The following is a 26,228-nucleotide window of genomic DNA, read 5'->3' on the forward strand; positions in this document are numbered from 1 at the left end:
ACATTTTAAATCATGAAGAGTGGGCTTCTAATTCTTTTGGAGTGATGAATAAAGAAGCCAGGGTAACACTTGTGTACAAATCTCCATAAAGTAGACTGTACTCTGCCTTACATTATAATCATTACATATATCTTCTGTCCTCTGTTGAATCACATTCTCCTTAAACATCAGCAGGGCACACTGTAATCCCTCATCTTGTATAAGTACTGCTCAGCACAGTGCCCAGCATAGCATTATTAAGGTTCTAGCTGTAATACTTTGAGTTACAGAATGCCATCAAGGAAAAATAATATTGATATTGTAAAATATGGATACTTTAACAATATGGATACTTTAAGTCTAAGTGGATCAAAATGTAATAGACCAAGAGGTGAATCTTTCAAAGATGTTAAATAATTGGGGTAAATTTTGAGGTTATTCATTTTGTCAATACATTGCTCACTACCAAATGTCCAAAATGACTGCCATGTGCTGATTTCCAAATATCCAAATGAGCATTTAATAAAAGAGTAGAATGGTCAAATTCATGACTAAAGACTCCTTGAGGGAAAAAGTAAATTTCCATGGAGGTACTTTTGATATTTTTGAGAAAATAATTCCCCCAGACTTTACTTAAAATCATGTTCAAAAATACCCATACTTTATCATGCCCATGCCCTGGGGTATTTCCACTAGCTCATGAAATCATGAATTTTTTTTCAAATTTATGAATCAAGCCTTTAGTGTGAGTACACAGCAAGGGGTTTTTTTGTGAATAGCCTCCGTACTATGCTGTGATGGTTCCTGATATCAAACAATGCAATTATTGTAGTAAGCACATAGCATAATTGAGATTCTAGAAATGGAAATGAGGGGTAGTAAGAGGAACAAAACTGTAAGTGCCATTTTATTTGCAAATTAAATTAAAAATATAATGAAGTAGGTATAGAAATTGATTGAAAAATTAATTGAGGGAAACACATTTGGAATACTTCTTGAAGGAACATCTGTAAGAAATTCTGCTCTGACACACCTTTGCAGAGAGTAAGGCTCTTCCTGTGAGCTAAAATTTAAATGGAAGCCCGACTAACACGGATCTCTAAAACACGTCCAAAAAGCCCAAGTTATATTCTGAAGCTAGTTAGTGAACTCATGAACTTGCCTGGATGTGAACAGAAGCAGGGAATTTTTCCAGTGAGCTCCAAATCAGAGAGTGAGATAAATTCTCTCACCTCCTCCTCCTCCTCTTCCTTCTCTCTCTCTCCTTCCCTCTTGATATGTTTTCACAAATACTTTGGATGCATCAAGACATCTTATCTTTAAATACTTTAGCATACTAAGAACAAAGGTGTTCTCCTTTAGTGATTACATTGCCGTAATCAGAAATCAAGCTGCACGGTTCTACATTCTATTTGCTTTTTCTGTCCCTTAAATCTCCTTCATTCTAAAATCTCCCACCATCACCATCACCATCACCATCACCATCACCTTTTGTAGTTAAATTCTTCAGGGCACTGATTTGTTGCTAAGTCCCTGGGAGGTGTCCTGAAGATTCTGCCCATCTCCCCCAAGGCCTGCCCATCTCCATTTGTCTGACTGTGATCCCTGATTAGGTTGAGGTCAAACCTGCCCAGAGTTTTTCAAAGTGGATCAAAATAATGTTTACTGTCCATTCATATCTTTCAATGAGAGACAATTCTTTAGAAGACATTCAAGATATATATATATATGGCATTTTTAGCTATCAAAAATATGAAAAGAGAGGAACTAAAGAATTGTTGGTTTGTTTTGGTGCCAGATCCTTTAGGGTAGATTCAGATGACAAATTCATGAGGTGTGTGTGAGTCTTGAAATTTCTGAGCATTTTAAATGACTCCGCCAGCCTTTGGAGATTTACTCAAAAACTCCTTTTTCTTCCTGCAGAGAGATTTTTGAACTTGAGAATTTAGAAAGTGATTGTTCATTATCCAAATCCTTTCAAGAGAAAAATAAAAAGGGTGGGCGGCACTGTAAAGGAAGAATCTTAGCTGTTGGGATAAGAGAAAATTTATGACTTTCCCACTGATTTCTTAGCCAGTTTTGCCCCTCCCTTGTACTCACTTCTGCAGAGATTAAAACATGCTTGAATTGGAATAGGCATTTCCTTCCTTCTGTGTGCTGCCAGTTCTCAGAGGAAAACATCCCTTTTGCTCTTTGATTCTTGTAGCCCAGATACAGCAATGAAAGGACCCGCATCTTCCTAGAGGATAAGAGTTTCATTTCGGGGGCTGCAGGACAGGAAAGAGAGTTGAAGGGTGTATGCTTCAAGCGTGGGTGTGAGAATGATTTTCCCCAGGGCCAGGGAGTTGGCCTGGAGCCCAGAGCAAACCATTCATCCACCTTAAATTGCAATGCCAAGGAGAGATGGGTGAGGAGGAAAGCACTAAATGGCACTGCCGCATGCTGCCCATTTTCACTGTGTCTCCTTCATGTGACATGTCCTAAAGCTGCTGCATTTTTTCATTTCTTCCCACAGGGGGCGTAACAGATGTGCCTCTCAGTGGGTCAACTAACTAACAAAATAAACAAACATGATGGTAATCTTCCCATGAAAAGGCAAGGGTGAATCTATTTTCATATTATTATGGTCGCATATTTCCAAATGCAATGATGTATAAAGTCTTTAATCATAAATCTTATTTCTAAATACTGAGGAGATAAGAAAGGTAAAAGATCTCTTGATAAGAAATGGAGGCCCAGAAGGCAGGTCTAACTTGATCTATTCTGAAAATGTTACCATTATAAGAAAAAAAAACATGAAATGAAGCTTAGAAATAAATCTGGCTGGGTTTCTTGCAACATGAAATTGCTGTCTTCGTTTCTAATTAAGGACACAGGAATTGACAACACGAGGTTTGTTTGTTTTTCTTTTGAATCAAAGAGAAAATGTTGGCGGTGCCTCATGGTGGAGTAGGTTACGTATAGGTGTGCAAGTGTCCTGGTTTTCCTGGGACCAAGATATTTCCCCAGACAAAGCACTTTCAGTGTTCAAACAAGGATATACCTGGAAAAACTTGGACAATTTTTCATCTTAGCAAGCCTAGCAGAGATGCTACACCTAAAAACATGGAATCTATTTGCCAAACTGAATTGTTACTCTTTTAAGTTTATCCCAGAATTAGTGAAATGAAAATGATATGTTACTAATTGGACTTCCGATGTAGAAAATTCTGCATAAATGTGAATGTCCAGAAACACAGATGACACAAGAATTAAAATGATGTACTTACATTGCTTGGAAAAAACTAAAACTCAGATACTTTTCCAGAGATGTTTTGTGATATTTGCTTCTAAGAATTTAAAATGGATATTTTTCTCCTTGAATTTTTCCTTAAACTGAGAGCAGTAACTATTCCAAAATCTATAAAGCAGTTGAGCCACCTTTTCTAATGAACAGACAGGAGAAATTTTCCACTGGTGCCCCAAGAAAGTATTGGTTCTTTTATCCTTAACTTCCATGAAAGACTTTTGCTAATTATACACACAGTAAAGGATTCCTCATTCACAAAATACAATCTTCATTAAAATAATTAGAATCAAAATCTTCACTTCAGCCATAGCTCAGAAACCATTGGGAGACTGTATTCCTGAGGAGACTGTCCATTGGAGTTGGAAATATCAACAACTGAGCAATAATTTCTAGGAGAAGCAACAAAATCATAGAAGAAAATATCAACAAAAAGTTAATTACAGCATGTTAATGAAGATATGCTGTGTCTTCACGAAAGGTTTAAGACTTCCGCTTACTGTAGAAATTATTAAAAAGCATTCACTAAGATCCTACACCATGAACAATACTTTACTTGTTAGAAAATTTCAATACACAGTTTGAGAAGCAGTTAAAACTCCAAGTTGTATTAGTAGGAGCCATCACGTTCAAGAGATGATAGAAAAGAGAGTGACAACAATGACAATAAACAGCAAAACTTGGAGCTGGTCATTACTGTTAAAGGTATTAGAACAGCAGGTACATACCCAAGAATAATTTGAATCTGGGGATATACCCAGGAAAACCAGGACATCATGTGCCTAATAGCCTGTTTGCAAGGATCAGGGACAAAGAAATTAGATGGTTATGATAAATACAAAGGATATCACTGCCGTGTAAGGTAGTGGAAAAGATAGAGTTTGAATCCTATGGCTTTGGATTTGTATCCTGCCTCCATGCTATACACTTTGATCTTGGGAGATTTTTTTTTTAATACCTTAACTCTCTGTTTCTCCTGATTAAAATGGCAATATTAGATTGAACAACATCAAATTGCTATTTCATATGTCCCTACGTCATAAGGACCTTGTAATAACAAAGATTAAATATAACAAAGAAGCATTTCACATATGTATTAAGAGCAGTCTCTGGTGTTATGTAGCTTTGATTTAAATGCTGACTTCATAAACATCTAGTTGTGTGGCTGTATTGGTCAGGGACCTCTAGAGGAACAAAATCAATAGAAAAAATGCACACACACACACACATACACACAGAGTAGAGTAGACAATTCAATACTTTACTGGCTTTTGTATATAGTTTTGTCTTGATGAATCTAACTCACTGACAACTTACTCATAACACTTGATAAGATATACATACAAAGCACATGTACACATATAGAAATATGGCACATATAGACACACAAATCTACATCTCTTACTGGTGTCACATCAAAAGTAATGCTATTCAATACTAAAATTTGTTTTGTACACTTCAACTTTTCATTTCACACCAATACATGAAATCATAGTTGATGTTCAGATCAAAAATTTAAAAGAACCAAAATATTCATTTAGTGAATGAAAAATTTACTAAATAATGTCTTACTATTCTAAAGAACTAATTTAGCTTTCCAAGGATATATAAAGTTGTCTTGATTAAAAATAAAGTTTGGATTTGGGAAAAGCATGTGCATCAAAAATCAGAAATACTGAAATATTTTCTAGAACAGCCAAATAATAAATAGAAGAAATACCAAGTTAAACTGTAAGATTTTTCTGTTGAACTTGTATCATAATCTTATGAGCATTTCAATGGTATTTTCTATAATTTATCATGAGCTTCAGGTGAAAATCTGAAATCACCTTCATTTGGGTCAAGCATATGTTATATTTATATATCAGAGCCAATAAATCTCTTATTTTGTATTGATTTGTCAAAAATAAAGGTTAAACTTATGTCATGTTTAATAATGACTTGCTTTAAAGATAAAGACAAGTTACATAAAAATTCTATGATCCAAGAAGACAAATGCTTTTGATATTGTGTTTTGAATGTTTTAATTGCAATAAATTTGCTTTTAAAAAAAACTATAGTAGTCATCAAAACCAAATATCCAGATATTTTAAAAAGAATCTTAGATATTCACTAACCTGACCCTCAGTAATTAAAGATTCTAACTGTCTCTGTCATAACAAATGCAGAAAACCACCTTATTTCATTTTTCAAATGCTACCTAGGAAATTTACAGTTGGAAAAGCCTAAAGAATGATGGGGCGTTGGTGCACTGCTATTGGAAAACTGCAAATTGGAAACTTGATTTTTTTTTTTTATTACTTCTTCATAGTATTCTCGTAAAGAAGAACAGTTTTTAAAGGAAAACTGCATATTGAGTATTTTCATGCACTAGGGATATAATCCTTCTAACAGTGTGAAATATGATCAACCCAGTTTTAAAAGATAAGGCTACTGGGGCACATAGGAGTTAAGAATTTATGAAGACATGAGGAATAAGAGACAAACTGACACCAAAATTTCATACTGGAGATTGACATCTGCTTCTGCTTTTCACAGACTCTTGAGGAGTAGTAAGGGAGAGGGAGCCCATGTGGTAGAGAAGCACCAGGTCAGGATGCAGAGAATCAGGACACTGTTAGGGAAACCAAGGATCTGTATCACATTTCCAGGAAAAGGATGTGGTCAACTTTGCCAAGCCCAACACACAGACTGGAGGACAGGACACAAAACGGTCAATTGTATCTTGGTCAATCGGGCATCTTTGGCAATCTTAGAACAGCTAAATATTGTTGGCGACAAATGCCAGATGTCTGTGTAAGGTGAGAAAGCACAGTTAGAATTCCAGCCCACTCCTTTGAAATTTTTGAATTCTCAGAAAAGAAGAGAGACTTGAGGCTAGAAAGCGAGGAAGACGGCATCACAGGCGTGACCTTCACTAAGAGCCTGCGGAGAGGGAGAAAGCAGAGGTAAGGGAGACAGGAGAACTGGCTGCGGAAGAGAGTGGCCTGTGAGTCGAGGTCACTGGCCGAGAGCACTCGGACTTAAGAAAGGAGCGATTCATCTTCCGAGAGGATGAACCGGTGGTGAGAACCGCTGTGAATGTGGAGGAGGGGTGCAGACGGTGCCCGGTGGAGGGCTTACCTGGGGCCTATATGTCTCCAGCAAAGGAGCTAAAAGAGGCACTGAAAGGGAATGAGACGGAAGGTAACGCCAAGAGATCAGAAGAAACATAGCGCATGCGTGGGAATCTCTAGGGGAACTGGGAAGTTTCACAACTTTGAACAAGTAAAAGCACTGACAAGAAGTCCTGAGAGGTCGGCTAACCCTGGGGACCAACTGTTCAAATTTTCCTGATCTATCAGAAGGTGGGATCTCACCCAGTGTGTTCACTCTACTGTGCATGGGAGCAAGGCGGAAAATAGAACAAGGTTCAGTCTTACTGTGCAAAAGCAATGAAGGATGTAGTAATCACAGTTTAAGACTCCTGGCAAGCGTCATTTCAAGCTAAAAGTAAACTGAAGCCCTTGCACCAGTTTTTGATAAGATCCCTTCTTCCTGTTTCACATTTTTCAATCTCTCACTGAAGACCAACACAGTCAGAAATTAAATCATATGCCCAGGATGTTTCCTAGAGAGTTCAAGTATTTCACAGCATGAGAGCTTGACCCATAAACACTGCTCCTGGGGTGTAAGGAAATGAACTTTTAAATCAGATCCTTACTGCAAAACAGCAGAAACCAAGACATACACACTATTTATACAGCCATGAAGAAAATGACTCAGTATGCCGCTGAATTAAAAACATTTGTGGGATACCCCTCAGAGGAAATTTTATCCCCAATTACAGGCAAGCATGTGGCCAGTTTTTACAATAACAATACAAAGTCATCCTTCATTGGTTCATAAATCAGTGACAGAAAGTTCACACATTCTTGGCATTGCAAGAGAGTGTTAAGATCATTAAATTTAATTTCTAGACAAGGAAACATCAGTGCTAAGGGTGAAGGATTTTTTAGCAAGGTGCAAAAGAAGAATATAATCCTGATCCTGTATCCAGCTACCTCTCAAGTTAAAATGAGATTTTTTTTGTTTTCTTCTCTTTGAAATAATTTGCGTGGATCTGACTCTTACAACTATAAAAATAAGCATTTTAAATCATTTGAGAGGCTATCCAGAGTCATCATCCAGGCAGTAACTGCAGATGATGATAAGTTGAGCTAAGTCAGATGCTGCAGTTTGTTAATTTAATAAATTTGTAACTAAAAAGAGGGACTTATAAGGAGGTAGTATATCATAGGCTAAAACTCTTATTTTAAAACTTACTACCTGATTGAATAAATGATTAATTTAATCTCTTTATGTCTCCATTTTTCTTTCCACAAAATAGGTAGAATAATATGATTTTACAAGATTTTCACAAAATTATTTGCAAAGTACTTAAATCATCATGAAATAGAAAGGCATTAAAAGAACAGCTATGCTGCCATTAATACAAGAAAATTGCTTAACTTTCTGTTATAGGAGAGAAAGTACCCAGTAATCATTTCCCAGTTTAACAACTTTATGGCTGAGAGTCAAAGCTGAGTTATCAGGGAAAATTTGTCTGAGCATAAATTCTACACAGTGAGATTCAAGGGCCTCAAGCCTCCAGCATGGGCCAGGGTGAGGGAATAAGTTTTAACCATCAGTGTTGATGTGGGCTCTCGAAATTTTCCCACTTCTCCCCTTTCAGTCTCACAGATCTGGAGAGCGAGGTTCCCCTTGGCCAGCCCCAACCCCACAGCGTTCATCACACTGAGCACTCTTGATTTTTGCCTATTTTCCCATGAAAGGAGAAGAAGCTTCAAATAAGAAGAGAATTATAAAGAACTAGGTGGCATATCCCCAAAAATTAGGTATTTAAACTAGCACAGAAGCATTACTGCTGAAGAAACACTTCTCAATGTCCTTAAAGGGAAACACATTACTCAGTCAGCCTACACAATATGACTCGGGACAAATGCTCCAAAAACAATGCAGTTTACCCCACAAATGAGTGTTTGCTCTTAGGAAAAAGACTTTCAAAGGTACTCAGTGCATCAAGGATGTGTCTTGGAAATGTTAAAAGGAGACACTGTCCTTACCTGTGAACAGCTGGCCAAGTAATTAAGGCTGTAGAACTTAACCCTTCCTTTGAAAAGAAAACTTCCCAGGCACATTGCCCCATTGTGGGAGGCATGGAGCAGAGGGGAGAGGTGGGGGTAGGTGGACTGTGTTCACACCAAGCCAGTGCTTCACAAACTGCCTTGCCTTCTTGAAAGTGTGCACCCTTGGGATTCAGCCCCTTACAGGCCCCTCATGTACACCATCTTCTCAGGTGGTGGCAGAGGATTGGAGACTGGACACCATATCGTGTGCCTGGAACCCCTACGTAAATGGAATCATTTATCAAGTACTTCTTGGAGTGACAGCAGTTCTCAGGGAGGCCCCCAACACACACTGGGGGTTGCTAAGGTGGAGGGCCTGGAACTCCCCATTTGTCATATGGCAACTCCCCAGGTAGCCTCCTCCTAATCCTGTTATGATCTCAATTTTATACTTACATTCACCTTTTTAAAGTTTTTGGTAATAGAGATCATTGATATTTCTCAAGAGATGTTTTTGGTCTTTATGTAGAACCTCCAAATTCTGAAACACAGTTACAGCAAACACGCACACACACACACACACACACACACACACACACACACACTCCCTGTGTTCATTTACAGGTATCCAATAAACACTTGCTTCCCACTGCACCCCTAGGGCCCTGAGATGACACTTTGGAAGGTTAATGGTGTAGACATGACAGCTAGGATGTGTCAATAGATGAGCCCTCAGATACAGCAAATGAGAAAAGCATTAGCGGTGCAAGGAGTAAGATTCAGGCCACATTCGCAGTGAATGGATAGGAGACGCTAACAAAAGCAATTAAGGAGCCGAGGAGAGGCAGAGTTTCCTCTGAAATTCACACAATTCCCATGTAAAGCATTATGTTCAAAGCTTCATACTCACTGTTAAGGGTGTGAACAATAAAATTAATCGAGAAAGCAGAGTTATTCTGCCAAAGAGACCCATCTGAAGGTGAAATAGAGGTCAAAACCCCACTCTAACATGGAAATTGGAAACCGCCAGATGTTCCAGTGCTATGTTATAGTTCAAAAAGGACAGAATTGATGGATTATTAACCACGCCAGCTGGCATGGTAGAATTTATGTTTTCTTTGTGATGTGAAATGTACAATCATAACAGAAACATTAAAAACCTGAGTAGGTTCAAGGAAGGGCATACGGTGTAAATCACTTCTACTGTAGTGAATAAAACTAACAGCAGAGGGCTCCCTTCAATGCCTGGCAACGCTCAAGGCAAATTCCAAACGAGGGAGTTACAGCTGAGAATTTCGAAGAAATTATACAAAGAAAGAGCAACTATCTACCTTGGTAAATAAATTACAGACACAATATTTAGATATCCTATTCCTAAGCCTCCTTTCTTTTTTAAATTTATTTTTCTACTGTGCTTTTTGCTAGTGAGAAACTTTATCTGGCATTATCAATGCAATAATTCAAGACAGTCTAGGTGTAAGATATCTCAAGACAGTAAGTTCTATAACATGTCTAAGGTATTTCAAACTACCTACCTGATGACACAGACAGTAATTCCGTGTAAATGTAATTTTTAACCGATAATCCCTGTTTCCAAATGCACAAATTATGGCTGCACATGGCGGCACATGCCTGTAATCCCAGCACTTGGAAGGCTGAGGCAGAAAGATTGCCATGTTTTTAAGGTCAGCCTGGACTATGTAGTAAGTTCAAGGCCAGCCTGAACTACATAGCAAGACCTTGTCCCAAAAAAGAGAGCAAATGCAGACATTACAGACACAAGAGGGCTGTACTCAGCAATTAAGAATCTTTAACAATTCAAGGCTTTGTGAAAAACTGACATCTGGTTAAAAACCAGGGTGTTTCAATATAAAATTAAAATCTTATATATATTTTTAAGACACTTTTAAAGTAACTTGAATTATGTACAGAATACACTACTTTAGGTAATAGACTGCAGGAAATTATGTTTTTCAGGCAGCTACTTTTAATTTATTGTGAAGAATATAGGTAAAAGTAAGCTTTCCATCAAAACATTGTCATTTAATTTGTATACTGTCCTTACACAGTGACTTTTCAAAGGTCAGTTTTACTGCTAGGTGCACAAGACACTTATCTGCACACTGATTTATTTTTAGTTAGATGCACATTTATGATGGATTCACCAGGATCCATCGTTAACTACACTAGGATTCATCAAGCAGCATAGAGGGAGCACATTTCGCCCAATGGCTTCTTTTTTTATAATCAGAAGATAAGAATTATTTTTACATTTTTAAATAACTGAAAAAAATTCCAGAAATAGATTTTATGACTTACAAAAATGATATGAAATTCAGAGTTGTGTCCTTAGTTTTCAATTTCATTTTTTAAAAAAGTGTGGAAATTTGCTTTCTTTCTTATTACATGAACACTTACTTGAGAGTCTGGACTTTGCTTCTGGATCACAAAACCCTCTATAGTTTATCTATTAACTGGCTGTACATGACAAAGTTTGCCAAACCCAAACTATGCCAAACCAGAATACCGTCCTTTCACACTCTTTGGGTTGTTTATAAAGAATGAAACACTTTGCTCCTTTAGCATTGGAAGCAGTTCACAACACTGGCTTTCAAAATAATCTGTACTTTTCCATTACCTGGGTCATTTTAAAAAACTACTGAGGTTTGTTCCCAACCCTCAGAGTTGATGACTTAGTTGCTCTGAGGTACAACCTGGACCTGAAAGTAAGTAGCCCCAGGTGACCCCGCTGTGGAGTCTGGGAACCTCTAAGTGAGTGCTTCGGCAAATTCAGTCTCACCAGCTTTATGTGGGCCCAAGCAGCCCTTTGTTCCACTGTAGATCACCTAGCAAATGAGTCCCCACAGCTGCCCCAATTCTGCAGGCTCACATTAAGTTTTCCATTCGCAATACCTCAGGCTCCATTACTTGAGCAAGTGACATCCTCACCAACTCAACTGCAAGATCAAGGACAATCCACCGTCAAGTTTTCCTGTCTTATTTCCTGAGTGGAATTCCCTCCTTAGGTCTGCTTTTTCCTTTCTATCACTAACAGTAGTAGAAAAAAGGTCTTAAATCAGGCAGACCTGAATTTGAATCCCAGTGACTCAATAAATAAAATATGGTCAATAGGAAAGAACAACTAGGATGAGAGAAAGGAGAAAAGAAAGAAGAAAGTGGGAAAAATATATATATACACACACAAGATAGGTAAGATAACTGTTCTACTAATTTCTATTGGTTTATTGAAAGGAACAGTTAGTGCTTACTTTTTAAAATTTTTTTGATGAATTTTGCACGCCTATATCTGGTAATCAGAACAACTAATTTGAAAACAACAATATGCAATAGAACAACCATTGTTGATTTCCTCTCATCTTGTTTTGATATTCTGTACCATTTTTAATATTTAAACTTTTTAATTCTGTTTAAAATAAAATAAAAATATAAATAAATAAATAAATAATAAATAAGATGTGCAACCTGGAGTAAATTATTTAATCAGTTTGAACATCAGTGCCCTCACTCCTGAAGTAGGATTAATTAAGAATCTTTATGAAGATTAAATGAGATTTTCTTGCTACTTAAAGAGTGGTCCTCAGATCTGTATCATGAGTATCACATGGGTAGTTGGTAGACCTTCAGAATGTCTGCACCCACCCCCAGCTCTGAATCAGAATCTTCCATTGTTATTGCATCCCATAGCGATTTGTGTGTAGATTAAAGTTTAAGAATCATGGTGCTAGGAAGCTTTTTGTCCCACTCCATGCCAGGCTGTCATTTCACAGCCCTTATATACTACTAGATGCGTAAAATGTATGTGGATCCCTTGAGGGTGACTCTTATGCACAAAAAGAGATTTGTTTGACCTTTAAAAACAAAAATCTGTCAGCTGTGTATAGGATAATTTGAAACCAGAAGAGACCAGCGCAGGAGAAGGGTAGTTAAAAGCATGGGGCCACATTCATGCAACTTAGAAGAAGATCGTCCCTCTGAGCAGACACGAGTGACAGGCACACACCTCACGAGCTGAGGCCTCCCTTAGGAAATTTACAAAAAGGTGCTCCTTTGGACTGCTGCTGACTGTTCTCAGAGCATGTGGCTTGTTAAACACAGCAGGCCTCGACAGTTGTCCTGGGATTCTGTGTGGCAACCATAAGGCAAACAAGTTAGATGAGGTCCTGAGCTGGGGTGTAGTCAGCTGGAGGAATAAGCTAGGATGAATTCCAAAAAGTACCAAGATGGTGGAGGGCAATGCGAAGGGTTAGGGTGGAAAGCAGTAGACCTGGACTTCTTAAGGAGGATTTCTGGAAGGAGATAAGATTTGAAACAATTCCCAAGGTTCATAAAATTTAAGTATGGAGATGAAGTAGAGTCAAGTTCAGGTTGAGCCACCCTAGTCTGAATATCAAAATCTAAAATCCTCAAAATCTGCAACATTTGAACATTGACATGGTGCCACAAGTGGAAAATTCCACACCTGACCTCACTAAGCAGTCAAGATGCAGGAGGACTAAAAATATTGCATAAAATTACCTCTGGTCTATGTGTATAAAAAACACCCAGGAACTTTGTATTTAGACTTGGATTCCGGCCCAAAGATAGCTGATTATGAATATGCAAATATTCCAATTTTTTTTAAATCTAAGATTCGAAACATTTCTGGTCCCAAGCATTTCAGACAAGGTAACAGAGAATGGCAGCAGATAGCTCCGGAAGGCTCAAAGAGTAATGGACCCCAAGGTAGGAGGAAGAGCTGAGGAGAATCAGCCCACTAAGCTGTGAATATGAAACCATTTTATCTTCTTCAAATAACTGTCCCCAGCTATACTATGCCAAGCGCTCTCTAAAAGCAACAGCTCTCTATTCTGAGTTTCTCCATCTTTTTATCTTACTAAGATATAATGTTATATCCCATTCAAAAATTTTTTTCCTCCCATCCCCCAGCCAGGGTATGGTCTTTATCTGATGCTTTCTCCCGCCCTCCCTCTTCCTGACCAAACACTCCTAGCGTGGGCCAGGACAACCTGAGGCAGCAGACCTGCCCTTAGCTACCACTCCAGCTTGACTGGCTCCACTGTGCTTCAGGCTTCCTGGCAGGTTCCCACTCAGTAGCAAGTCTAGGCTCTGACTAATATGGATGCACCCCCAGGTAACCCAGCTGGCCCTCCTCGGTCACACTTTTTATCTTTCACTAGAGGATTCTTCTGCAGACAACTGAGCCCATTAAAGGATCAACTGGCACTTTTTTTTTTTTTTTTTTTTTTTTTTTTTTTTTTTTGGTACCGGGAACTGAACTCACGACCTTGCGCTTGCCAGGCAGGCGCTTTGCCACTGAGCTAAATCCCCAGCCCCCCTGGCACTTAAATTGTTAAAGAAGCTGGAAGCCATGCTTGTGATCCCAGCAGTCTGAGAGGCTAAGGCAGGAAGATCACAAATTCAAGCCCATTTTGGGCAACTTGGTGTGAGACTCTGACTCAAAAACAAAAAATATAAAAAGGACTGGGAATGTAGTTCAGTTAAGGCTCTGGCTTCAATCCCCAGCACTGGAAAAAATTACAGTTTATTTGAATGGACATCAATTCATGAATGGTTATATGAAGAACGAGCAGAAGGGAAAAGTTTTTATAGGATGAATCTGAGAGTACAGGAAAGAAATTGGTTCTAGTTTGAGCAATTATTTTACTGGGACTATCACAGCAGGAAGTTCAAGACAATTTAGCTCTGGCTGAGGTAGCCACTCGTGATCGAGCTTCTGTTCCTGTTTTCTTACATTCTGAGTTAGGGTTAGTTTTGATTTAATAGGAAGCGAGAGCATTAGAGCTGTGGCTCTCGAATTGCCTTTCCCTTAACTATCTGAATGCTTCCCACCACCATGTCTAACCACTATGGCCCATTCCTGGGTCTGTAACAAGTCCATGTGGGAGTTGTGCAAGCACCTGTTAAAGAGGGACAGGTGTCCATCCATACGGAGGAAAGGGCCAATGAGAAACCCTGTTGATCTCTCCACTTGGTGGTTTTCTCTCCAATATGCGTGTGTGCCTACATGCACTTGTGTAAACACACACACACATACACACAACCACTTAGCAGCTCAGAAACAGCTTCACAGCACTGCTAAGCAGACATTCAAACGTGAAATTAAGTGCCTGTGAGTCCTATTTTAACCATCTTCAAGTGTATGAATATCTTGGACCTCCATCTCTTGCCTTCATCACATAGAATAAAGAGAGAAAGTGAACCCCTTACTCCCTTGATGGCTTCTTTTCCTATTTTTTTTTATGTCAGCAGGGGTGAGGGGCAGTGGAGTGGAAAGCTCAAGTCTGTTGATATAACACTGCTCAGAACACCTCCCAGGGAGATTGTAGACCCCAGTAGGTGCAGTTCTTGGAGCTTAGAACTGGGGTGCATTTGGTGTCTTACTTATGATTCTGTGACACTAGGGAAAAAATTTCACTCAACCCCTGATGTCACACTGTTATAACATAAGAAAAAATTCTTGAAGAGTGAAAGATAGTTGCCCAATTTTACAATTAACTGAGAGATGAGATATAACTACAAGCGCCATCTTCCCATTGGTTCTTCATAAGTCACTTTTCCTATTCACAACCTGAAAGCTTCTGAGCTAGATAACTGCAGGAGAAAGATAATGGGCACATTTCATAAGCCCATCCGTTGGTCTATTCCCATGAAAACCCCAAGTCTTTTGTACCAGTTAATACGATCAGCCTCAGTGCTGAACGCTAACCTAAATGAACTCATCAGTTGAAAGCACCTCAGTTTGTCATACTAAAGAGAAAAATACAATCCATTTTATGTTACCCTATGTATCTCTTATGCCACAGGTTTCAACTTGCTGAACACTAGACAGATCCTAGAAGGCAGGAAGGCAACCAGACAGTGAACACAAAGCAACTTCCCTTCCGGAACTCTGCTCCACCTGCATCAAGACTGTGAACCAGTCACCAGGGCAACTATGCTTAAACTAGCTTCCTGTGCTTTAAAGAAAGGTCAAATTGGAGATTATCTTAACTAAACTACCTTATTTTTAAGTTAGAACAGGTCTATACAAGTAAAGGAGAAAAAATACTCCACATTCACTAAACCATTTGGCTCATCTCCAAGGAACAAACCAAGATCATTTCACATATGTGTTAGAGAGTGGACGCTCAGTATTTATTTAAACCTTCAATACAGTGAATATTTATGCTATCCTTTGTTTTACTGGAGATTAGAAGACTTACCTGTGTGGATTCTCAGCTCAGAAACCTGTGGCAGGCTTGTGCCCAGGAGGCCCATAAATTCCACGGGATCAAACAAAGGTACATTAGGAGCAATTTAATCACATATTACGTCAGCAAACAAGTACTTATTTATTAAGCACCAGTTATGTGCTGAGAACAGTGAAGGGTTGTACTATGTGATATATCTCCTCTGTGAGCTAAAGAGGTGTCTTCTTTCCATTTTGTCTAAAAGTGCGACACAGAGCTGTGGTGAGCCGCCAAGTCATCCTGTTTTTAGCTCCATACTCACACACTGAGCTGTGTTGTCGAAGTTCAAAGTCTCCCTTGCTCCTGTTTAATTGTAGTAGATATGTAGGATGAACAAGTGTAAAGATCTAATGTGCGACATGGCTGCAGTTAATAAAATTGTATTGTCTGAAGGAATCTTGAATAAGTACATTTTAGTTACCCTTGATGGAATTCGCTTTGAGTTAGACCAACAGGGGAATCTCTTCTTGATTCAATTAACTGAGTTGTCAGTCCAGTTCTGAAATCAGATTTTTAAAAGAAAGAAAAGGAAGTGGGGAAAAAAAGAAAGATGAAGGTTAATTCTAGCCCTTAGGTATATCATTGTAACCCATGGTTTCTTGAAGTGGAATTAACATACCATTCTCCAGATGTTCAATTCTGTAGTACAAGGAGCTCCATGGAAATGTCCTAGCATTACTGTTAAAAGGCCATTCTCAAGTGTACCGTCATGGTTAGAGGATTCATTCCCCTCATTTTTATGTTTATTTTCTTCCTCTTGGAAGGAATGATGAGTAAATATTTAATGAATGCATGAAAAGTTAAGTGATCAAAGGCAACCTTAGTGTTTCAGAGCCTGCACGTAAGAACTAAGAACCCGTGACACTTGGAGGAAAGAAATAAAAGCCCAAAGAGAAGATTTAGAGCATTCATCAAGGGGTGGTGCTGCCTTAGGTGCAAAGCTGTTGGCCAAGGGGTAACCTGTACACTTGGGACATCTAAAACATGCAGCAGAAACCATAGAAGCTGCTACCCCTGGAAGGTCTTTGACAGTGAACAATGGAAATTTAACTAGCTCCCTTTGTAGAAGTAGCTCAGTGCTGGTATTATAAAGAATCTGGAAGTGAATTACCTTATTAGGAGAAATGTTTTAAAATAGCAATGTAGAAAGTATAAGAGAGAAGGCAAATTGTAAAGAAAGAGAAAGAGGGAAGGAATGGGGGAGAAAGACAGAAATAAACAGAGAGATGCACAGAGAGAGAGAAATAGAGACAGAGAGAGAGAGAGGTTTCTTTGGAGTCCACCTGAGAATGTAGTCATGAGATAAAGAACACAACTCTCCTTGGAAGACAACACCATGCTCAAGCTAGTGCCACATATGTGACATCAATTTTCTGCAAATGCCACTGAGGGAAAAAAATGATAATTTCCAATGGTTTGAATCAGCTTAGTGATGACCAGGAGACTCAGTCTTCTTGCCAAGTTTATTTCAGAAATGGAAAAAGAACGAAGTACAACAGCAAAATTTATGTTCCCTCTTGGTCCACAGCTAACACAAGCTCCGGTGAGAGAGATTTATGTAATAGCATTCCCTCAAGTGCTTTGTTTTCAAATATGTGCTCTCCTGCTCCAAGGATACTGATATTTATTAGAAAATGTGACCAAATGTAATCTAACAGATGGGTATTGTTATGACATACATGTTTTGCTTTAAAATATTTCAGCATAGTTGTATTCATTTAAGTAGGGCCTTATTGCTGTGGTCCTAAGCAGGAATGGCCACCCTGAGGAGGGGTTACCCAGCTAGTTAGTAGTGAACTGAGAAGCCCACACTCTGGAGACTAGCACATAACTTCAGCTGCCCTTCCTCTCATCCGAAGCAGAAGCCAGGAAGTCAACATGAAGAATGTTAGAGCCAGGCACTCACTGATGACATTAATGACAGGTTAGGTACACAGATGAGCTAAGAACATGTTTTCAGGACACTGCTAACCTAAGAAAAAGAATCTGACAAGGTCTGAGTCCTATGCCCAGGTACTACAGAAGATTAGTGGCATCCAATTCTCAAGAGTTGGTGAAACACCTAAAGACAAAACACTAAGACCTCCATGGGCTTAGGGTAGGTGTGCACAGTAGCAGACATGTGGGATGAACATGTTAGAAATCCAGTGTACAATTTAACTACATAAATAAAAGTGTATTGTCTTAAGGACTTTTGAATAAGTAGATCTGAGCTGCTCTTTTCACTCACACACACACACACACACACACACACACACACAGAGCAATTGCTGTGATTTGGAATTGAAATGTTCCCCAAGGTGCATCTGTCAATGCCCAAGGTGGGGACATGATTGGATCAGAAGGACTCTGACCTTGACAATGGATTAATCCATTGATAAATTTACAATCTGATGGGCTGCTGGGAGGTGGTTGAAACTCAAGGAGGTGGGACCTATGAGGAGGAAGCTGGTCAGTGGGGTCTGCCTCTCGTGGGTGTGTTTTGTCCCTGGCCCCCCGCTTGCTCTCTCTCTTCCAGCCACTCTGAAATGAGCAGCTTTGCTTTGCCACGCACTCCCACCACCATGATGTTCAACCTCGCCACAGACCCAAAAGCAATCAAGCCAGTGAGCCATGAACGGACACCACTGAAACTGTGAAGCAGAATACATCTTTCCTTTAAGTTGATTTTCTCAAATATTTTTCATAGTAACAGAAAGCTAGAACAGTAACTGTGTGAATTGATGGATATATTAATTTCCTTTATTATAATAATCATTTTACTAGTTGCATCTTATAACAATATTTTGTGAACCTCAAATGTATATAATAAAATTTTTTAATGTGACTGGCATGAACTGGCCTGGAGCGGGTAATCAGTGCCTGGATATGATTCAGAATTTTGAGGTAGTCTTTTATCAGCACCTGACATCAAGGTGGTGAGAGAGTAGCTAAGCTTCACCCACAACAAACTAGTTGGTATCTCTTATTATTTACCAAAACTAACTCAGGAGCTACACATTTACAAAATAGTGTAGGTCAGTTTACGATAGACAATTAAGTGTAATTGTGATTCTGTTTTCTAATCTGCCTTTCAAGTATTGGAAAATTCAGCTCAAAAGAGAGGCTTAGAGCACCAAACCCCTTAAGTCTGGATACTGACCGACTACTGTAGCTGCCAATTACAGGGGCTGTCCTTGCTTGTGACTTGGGCCTGACCCTGTGAGTACGAGTAGGGAAACAGACTGCCTCCTGTGACACCAGCCAATCGGCTCCCAGCTAGGAACGCTGGCTTCAGCCTTCTGGCATTTGCTTTTGTTCCCTCTAGTGCGTGGTTTATATTGCCCTATGTACCTATTAGTCTAGAAAACTAAAGTATAGGATTAGAGGAATGAGGAAGATTAATGTATATTTAACATAAAATACTCCAGTAATTCTATTAGAGTTATAGTTAATTTCCACAAATGTCAAACATGTAATCAACAATCCAACATTAACCATGTTAAATGCAAGTCATCAATATAGCTTATGTTCAACAAATACATTTTCATCTGAGCCCACATCATTACTTTGGAAGCAGCTCATCTGATACCTTGCGTACAGAGTTGTGGGACACTGGGCAGAAGAGCCTCGCAAGCCTGACCCACAGAAACTAAGACGAAGAAATTCTGATTCATTGTTTAGGAGGTTTGATGAAGGTAACCTGGCTCCTCACCACTAATACAGTAAGCTTGTTTCCTAGAGGCCTCAAACATGTCACCAAGAGCTTTATCTCTTAATGTTAAAGCATTGCGAATGAGTAAACTTCCAATTTTAAACATAACACTTCTTTGAATATATGCCTTTGAAATCCAGAGAATACAGGTAAATATGTTTAAAAATTAAACTGTGTTAAAATGATTTTAAAGAAAAATAATACTGCCTTGCTCTGCCCTCACCCACCCTGCTCTACGGTTTCTCCTCAGAGCCACTCACACACTTTCATTGTATGCATGCTCCTATGCTTTGCAATCTTTTTGTTTCTAATAAGAAGTTAGAGCCAACTGAACAGTAGAGCATGGAGCAGCCTGCTTCAGTGATAAAGAGGATAAAGCCAAAGTCATGTGTAGGAATAGTGCTTGTACTGTGGAAGCTGAAGACTCTACTGACACGTGAGTCCACTGGGAAGGTCAAATTTACACAAAGAAGTTAGAATGTTAGGGGAAAACTTTGAGAATTCTGTTGGAAACAATTGAAGCTGAAAATTAGTCATATGTGTGAGGGCAAGACAGGGCCAGAATGCCTAAAGCAGTTAAGATACCACAGTCTTGAAAAAACATCCTGCCCAGACAATTTCAGTCATTAGCTTCTAGGCAACCTTGTGTCTCCTGATACTAACTTTGCAAAGGTATAAATAAATGCAGTCAGTCCTCTTGCCTATCAGGTAAGAGGCCACCACCTGACTCCAGCTTTTGTCTCTTGTCTTTATTTTGTAAATTCCCTCCCATTTTCTCCCAGGGACCACCAAGAGACCACTGTGTCTCTACAAATTCTTTGGAGGAACAGACACTGTACTCACCAATCCTTTTTGTGCCCTGAGGTCAAGAATCGAATGTCAGTTTCAGTTTCTTTGCCTAAAGTCTGAAGACTCTGGATTTCAAAGTGACCACCAGGGGGACTTGCACATAGTATCTGCAATGAAAACAGAGTAGACATGAGCTGAACGGCTGCCCAAGAAATCCAGGAGAACTGAAGCCAGCAGGCTACTCTGGCAGTATACACAGAAAACTGAGGCTGTGTTAGAAGGAAACTGCTCCCCGCCACCCAAAAGGCAATTAAAAGTCTCTGGAACTCAAGGATTAGACATCACATCTATGGTAAGTATGGCAGACATATCAAAAGGTGACACCAATAAGTCTTGCATTTGTCTGTTCAGCCTGGACCAGTTGGATATGGGGAAACCTGTGACTTGCTTGTAGCCAATGGAATGTGACAAATGCAATTGGATATCACTGCTTTGATTGTGCTACACGCTGGTAAAAGAAATGCACTTTACTCCCTTGATTAGGAAGATGTTGAGATAGGCATTTTTGTCATTACATCACAATATACCACATTACATTGCACTCCATCCTAATGAGCCGGATACTCTCCTGTGTTTGAAAGAGTAAACTGCTGTACTGTTAAAGGGCTTGAGAAAGTAATGCATAGCAAAGGACTGTAAGTGGCCTCTAGGAGCTGACAAGCATCATCAGCTAACAGCCAGCAAGAAAACAGGGACCTCAATCCCACAGCTGCCCAGAACTGAATACCTCAAGGACAAGGACTCCAAGTTCCGGAAAGGAATGCAGTTCATCTGACACTTTGATTGTAATGTTGTCTGACCCTGAACAAAAGAATCTGGTAACTCTGAACAACAGAAACTGAGATCATAAATATGTGTTAAGTCATTAAGTTTGCAGTAATTTTTATGCCACAATAGAAAACTAATATAATAGGAAAGTTGCTTTGTGGTGATATAAGAAAGAATCCTGCTTAGTGCACAAGGGACCCCAAATAACAGGAGTCTATAGGGTTGGTCATCTGCAATGAAAGCCGACTGAGGAGTGGGAGCAGCCAGCCAAAGGACAACAGGCATAGGGTTGGAGAGACAGAAGTACCTGAGGCTAGGAGTCTACAAAGAACTCTCATGTTGGGGAGGAGTCAGGGGAATTTTCAGCCAAGGCTAGAAAATTCAAAGCCACCAAAGCCAAGGGAAATTCATTCTCTGTCAAAGCATTCTATTGGTAAACAGCTCTCCAGGGACAGGGCAAACCCTGATTTGTAGTATGTTCCAGTCTGCGTGGTATAAGTCTACCCACCACATTTCAAACTACTGATGGTTTGACAAACAGCTCGCAGTATTCCTGACATTTAACAATTAGCTTTCGGGGGCTGGGGATTTAGCTCAGCGGCAAAGCGCCTGCCTGGCAAGCGCAAGGTCGTCAGTTCGGTTCCCGGTACCAGAGAAAAACCAGAAAAACCAAAAAAAAAAAAAAAAACAATTAGCTTTCGGTGGCTATTGCTCAACTCACCACTGCCACCTCTATTTCCTCCAGCTTCACCTTTGCCCTGGGAAGTGATGAGCCTGAAGAAGTGCAAGCAGGTGGCAGAAGCCTGGCTCCATGAGCAGTCTCTGACAGAGAAGGGAGAGAGAAGAAACTTTACCCTGAATGCAGTTCACAGTGTTAGTTAATATCTTGGGCAAGACATTTAGAAGACTGAGCCTCTGTGTTTCTTTTTAACAAAGAGGATTTGGAATGGTCTATTATAAGCAGTGATTGAAAGATCAAAGGATCTGCCCTGATTTACACACACACACACACACACACACACACACACCGTGGAAAAAAAATGAATTTTCTCTATTACTTTCTAAAATACAGACAAAAATTGCATAGCTACCATTACCTTATTTTTTTACAGATTTTAATATTCCCATTTTCTCAGGAAATCCTTCATGAGTGAGGAGTATCATATATTGTAAAGTTCTAATAGAAGAATGACTAGTTAACTGACTGAAGAAAATTGCTTTGCTAATGTGTTCCTCTGTTTAACAGCACTGCCACTGCCTCTGAGGAAGCCCAGAGGGGAGCTGGTCTGGGAAGTCATGCAGGAAAGCTTCACTGCTGTGCGGAGTCTCAGGAGAATGCTAAGGGACAACCGTCACATTTTAAAAGCAGTGGGAACACACTGCCTTTGCACACCTAAATGGACCTGAGAGCTAAATGAGAAGAGACACGAAAGCCAAACAGGAGTATGTGGTTTAAGAAACTCACGGGGTGGAAATGAGAAAAGAAACTTAGTCCCTGGGTGGAGTTAGACCTCTGGGATCAAGATGAATCTGTCGGCATTATTTCCACCTAGAAGATTTGAGTTATCTGGGAGTGGTTTGTGCAGTTGCTATAAGTTACTGTCCTTTAGAACATCCTCTGGGGGACTGAGGATTTCTCTCTAGGTGTTCTGAGTTCTGGAACAGTATCATTTATTTATGTATGAAACATGCAGACCGGAGCAGCAGTGTCATTGTTCCTTGTTTCCTTGTTATTATGCCACTTCTCAGTCTATAGTCTTGTCTCCACTGATCTTGTTCAAGTAAAACTGTGGCAAATAAACGCTGCTTATTAGAAGGATTTGAAAGTCCTGAGTCTGGCACGTTCTTATCTGTATTAGTTAGGGTTCATGTTGCTGGGCAAAGTATCAACACCTGCACTTGAAGTAAGAGAGGTTTATTTGGCTCAGGATTTCAGAGGATTCAGTGCATGCTGGGCTGCCTCCAAGGCAGAAAGCTGGAAGAAGGGATAATAAAGCAAAGCTGCTCAATGGATAGCTGCCAGGAATAGCAACACAGGGTACGAGTGCCAACAAGACATGCATTTACAAAGGCCAGGGCCCATGACCCACCTCCAAATGGGCCCTGCCTCCTAAAAGCGCATTCAGCTACGACCACCAGTGGATGTTCCTATGATCCAGTCACCTCTTCAAGGAGGTCAAGCTGGGTATGAAACTGTACTTCTCAAAAGATTCCCATGTTGACTATGCCCTAATACTTTTGACTCACTACCACAGCCTTTAAGAATATGTAAATACATACGTTATCTTTCAATTTAGGGAATCCTAGGAGGCCCTAGTACCCTACTTGAATCGCTAGGTGTTCACTGACCCAGGGAACAGTGTCATGCACACCGACAGTACATTTCCTGGAAAGTACAATACACACATGGCCTCTCTAATTTCCATCTTTTGTAACTGGAACATTTTTAAAACCTTTCTCCTACATCTTAAGAGATGTTGTTGGTTTCCATTGTTGTTAATTTTACTATCTATTGCCATAAGTTTAAAGTGTTTCAGTTACACAGTAAACACACACATATACCATATGAAAGTTCTCCGGATTTTAAACAAAGCAAATGGAATGCAAAATGAAGATGTGCAAATAATTTCCTGGTCCATAAAAAATTAATAAGCTTTTGGGCTCCTTGCCAAGTAGCAAAGCTACAGTAAACTGTATTTAGAAATAAAATATATATCATGCCATTCTTTGTGTGAAAAGCCATTCAACATGCCAGTTCTATTCCTTATATTCAGAATCATTTGTGTTTTCTTAAGTAGCATATTCCTAATAGAAATTGTTAAAAAAAAATTCTGCCCATTTATGGTCCTTCCTATAAAATTCTTAAAAGCCAATATAGGGGAAATGTCATAGGCAACTTCCAGCTGTTTTTCACACAAGTGGTTCTGTAACATCTGGAGTGTATAAGAATCACCTGTGGCACTTGACAATTACACAGTGTCCCTGTCTCAGTGACAGGCCTATTGAAGCATTGGGCGGGAAGTGAGAAGCCATGATATTATGTTTGGAGGTCTTGTTTGTTTTTGTTTGTGTTATTTTAGTTTTTATTTTGGAGTAATATTGAATTTATAGAAATTTTTCTATGATATGGACAGCTTCCAGCTTTTCCTAATCTTAACTTCTTACATACAAACTCACTGAAAATTTGTCAAAATTACAAACTAGCATTGGCATATTACTATTTACTAAACTAGTGATTTCACCAATTTTTCTGCTAAGGACTTTTTTTTCTTTCCTAGGTTCTAGTTTAGGGCACCATGTTATATTCAGTCATTATATGTCCTCAGTCACCCACAACCTATAAAAATTTCATCTTTCTTACTTTTCAAGGCCTCACTACTTCCCAAGAGGTCAGGTATTTTATAGATCATTTCAATTTCATTTCTCAAATGTTTTGTGAAGACTTAGGGGGAAAATATCCCCAAATGACTGTATACTGGTGTGGAGTAGAGAAAAGAGTCGAAGATATTTAACTGAGGTCTAACCAAGATACATCATGTACAGGTACAAGTTCCCTATGATGAATGTGATCAATGTGTATATCTAAATTATACCAATAAACTTAATAAAAAATAATTTTAAAAAGATGAAATGGATCTGTCAACAATGATAACATAGACCAATTGGTTTAACTGAACAGAAATCAAATGATAGGCTTGGAGACAGGTAATGGTTTTATTTTGGATGTATTAAATTTAAGAGGTTTCAAGTGTTCCAGCCAGAGCAATTTAACTATTGATTGCATCTCTGTACCTTGTATTCAGAAAAGGAGGAAGATGAAGACCAAAATTGTAGAGAAAATGTTGACACTTATGCAAAAAGATTGGGTGGGATCACTCAGGGTAAATTGCAAGGCTGGAGACAAGAACAATAAATATAGTCAGAAGTTTCGATAACACTTAATGTTTGCTTAGAGAAAAAGGAACCAGTAAGGAGGGAGAAGAAAGGAAAAGTGGATTTAAAGCTAAGAGCAGATGTGAGTGGTGTCTAGAACATAAAAATTTCAGAATTCAGGCAGTGGGCAGCAGGGTCAGTACTATAGTCATAAAGGTGAGGAGGTTTCTAAGGGTCAAAAGAGGTAAGGACACTTAGCTCACAGCTCACCTCTGCTTCCAAGAATACAAGAGTGAACAAACCCAGGAATATAATGTGGTATCTTGAGAAGAAGCCGGGTAGAGGAAAGATACTGTTCCATTTGGGGGGCTCCTTCTTTTTATTCTTCTTTTTTTTCTTCTTGTTAGTATCAGGGAGACCAGCAGACCAAACAGTTGGAGTTAAGAAGGCTTGCAAAAGTCTGAGTAGGTCTGTTGGGGGTCTTACCATTTAGATGACTTTTATATCCCAAATGCTTCAAGAGAAAGTATTGTAAAAGCACAGGAAGTAGAAATTCTCAGTGTAGGTTGGGTGAGGGAAGAGTTGACAGAATTTATTGAGAAATAATTAAGATGTTCACTTATGAAAAGCATTTGGTGTTTAAAAGAACTATTGTTTCATACATGGTTCAAGGTACAGTTTAAAAATTAAAACAGCAGGGGAGATATTACAGGATCACCAATCAGAGAGAGAGGCGCCTGAGGAGCCCAGGGGAGAGCCTCAGATAACGCAGGTACCATGATAGGGTGAGACAAACACTCCCAGAGACAGAGTCAACATGAGAGACAAACCCACTAGATCGAACTAAATACGAGGGTTGCTAAGAAAAGGAAGCAGACCCCTGCTGATCTGCAGCTCCCTCCACACCCTGTACCGAGAGAACACGCTATCTTAGGAGAGGTTCTAACATCCAGAGAAGGAGCCAGTGCTGCAGAAGCCAGATTCCTGGGATTCAAGAATCAACAAGTGGGACTGTATCAAATTTAAAAGCTTCTGCACATCAAACAAAACAACCAATAGAGTTAAAAGGCAATTTACAGAAAGGGAAAAAAATTTGCCAGCTACTCCTCTGATAAACGACTAATATCTAGAACATGTAAAGAGCCTCCCAAAAACCAGACCTCTCCAAAATAAAAGGCCAAATCAAAAAGCCACAACTAAAATAAATAGATACTTCTCAGAGGAAGTATAGATGAAATAAATACATGAAAAAGTGTCAACTTCTCTGGCCATCACAGAAATGCAAATTAAAACAAGATTGGGAATTTATCTTAGTCCAGAAAGAATGGCTGTCATCACAAAATCAAACAGGAACAAATGCTGGAGAGATTACAGGGGACAGGCACCCTTTAACATTGTTG

General features: G+C 39.3%; 1 protein-coding gene across 1 annotated transcript in view; it reads right to left on the minus strand.

Annotated features, from left to right (window-relative positions):
• Nucleotides 1-1,852: 1,852 nt before the first annotated feature.
• The window catches only part of LOC102013536, a 51,317-nt gene continuing 26,941 nt past the window's right edge, over nucleotides 1,853-26,228 (minus strand). Inside the window, exons 4-7 of the mRNA XM_013507356.1 lie at nucleotides 21,677-21,777; nucleotides 20,182-20,294; nucleotides 2,080-2,218; nucleotides 1,853-1,896 (exon numbers count right to left, since the gene is read on the minus strand). Of these exons, the coding sequence (XP_013362810.1) occupies nucleotides 1,873-1,896; nucleotides 2,080-2,218; nucleotides 20,182-20,294; nucleotides 21,677-21,777 (377 nt within the window). The 3' untranslated portion in view covers nucleotides 1,853-1,872. The remainder of the gene's footprint in view (nucleotides 1,897-2,079; nucleotides 2,219-20,181; nucleotides 20,295-21,676; nucleotides 21,778-26,228) is intronic.

This window comes from Chinchilla lanigera, unplaced genomic scaffold (assembly GCF_000276665.1).
Source record: "Chinchilla lanigera isolate Chin_1 unplaced genomic scaffold, ChiLan1.0 scaffold00125, whole genome shotgun sequence".
NCBI lineage: Eukaryota > Metazoa > Chordata > Mammalia > Rodentia > Chinchillidae > Chinchilla > Chinchilla lanigera.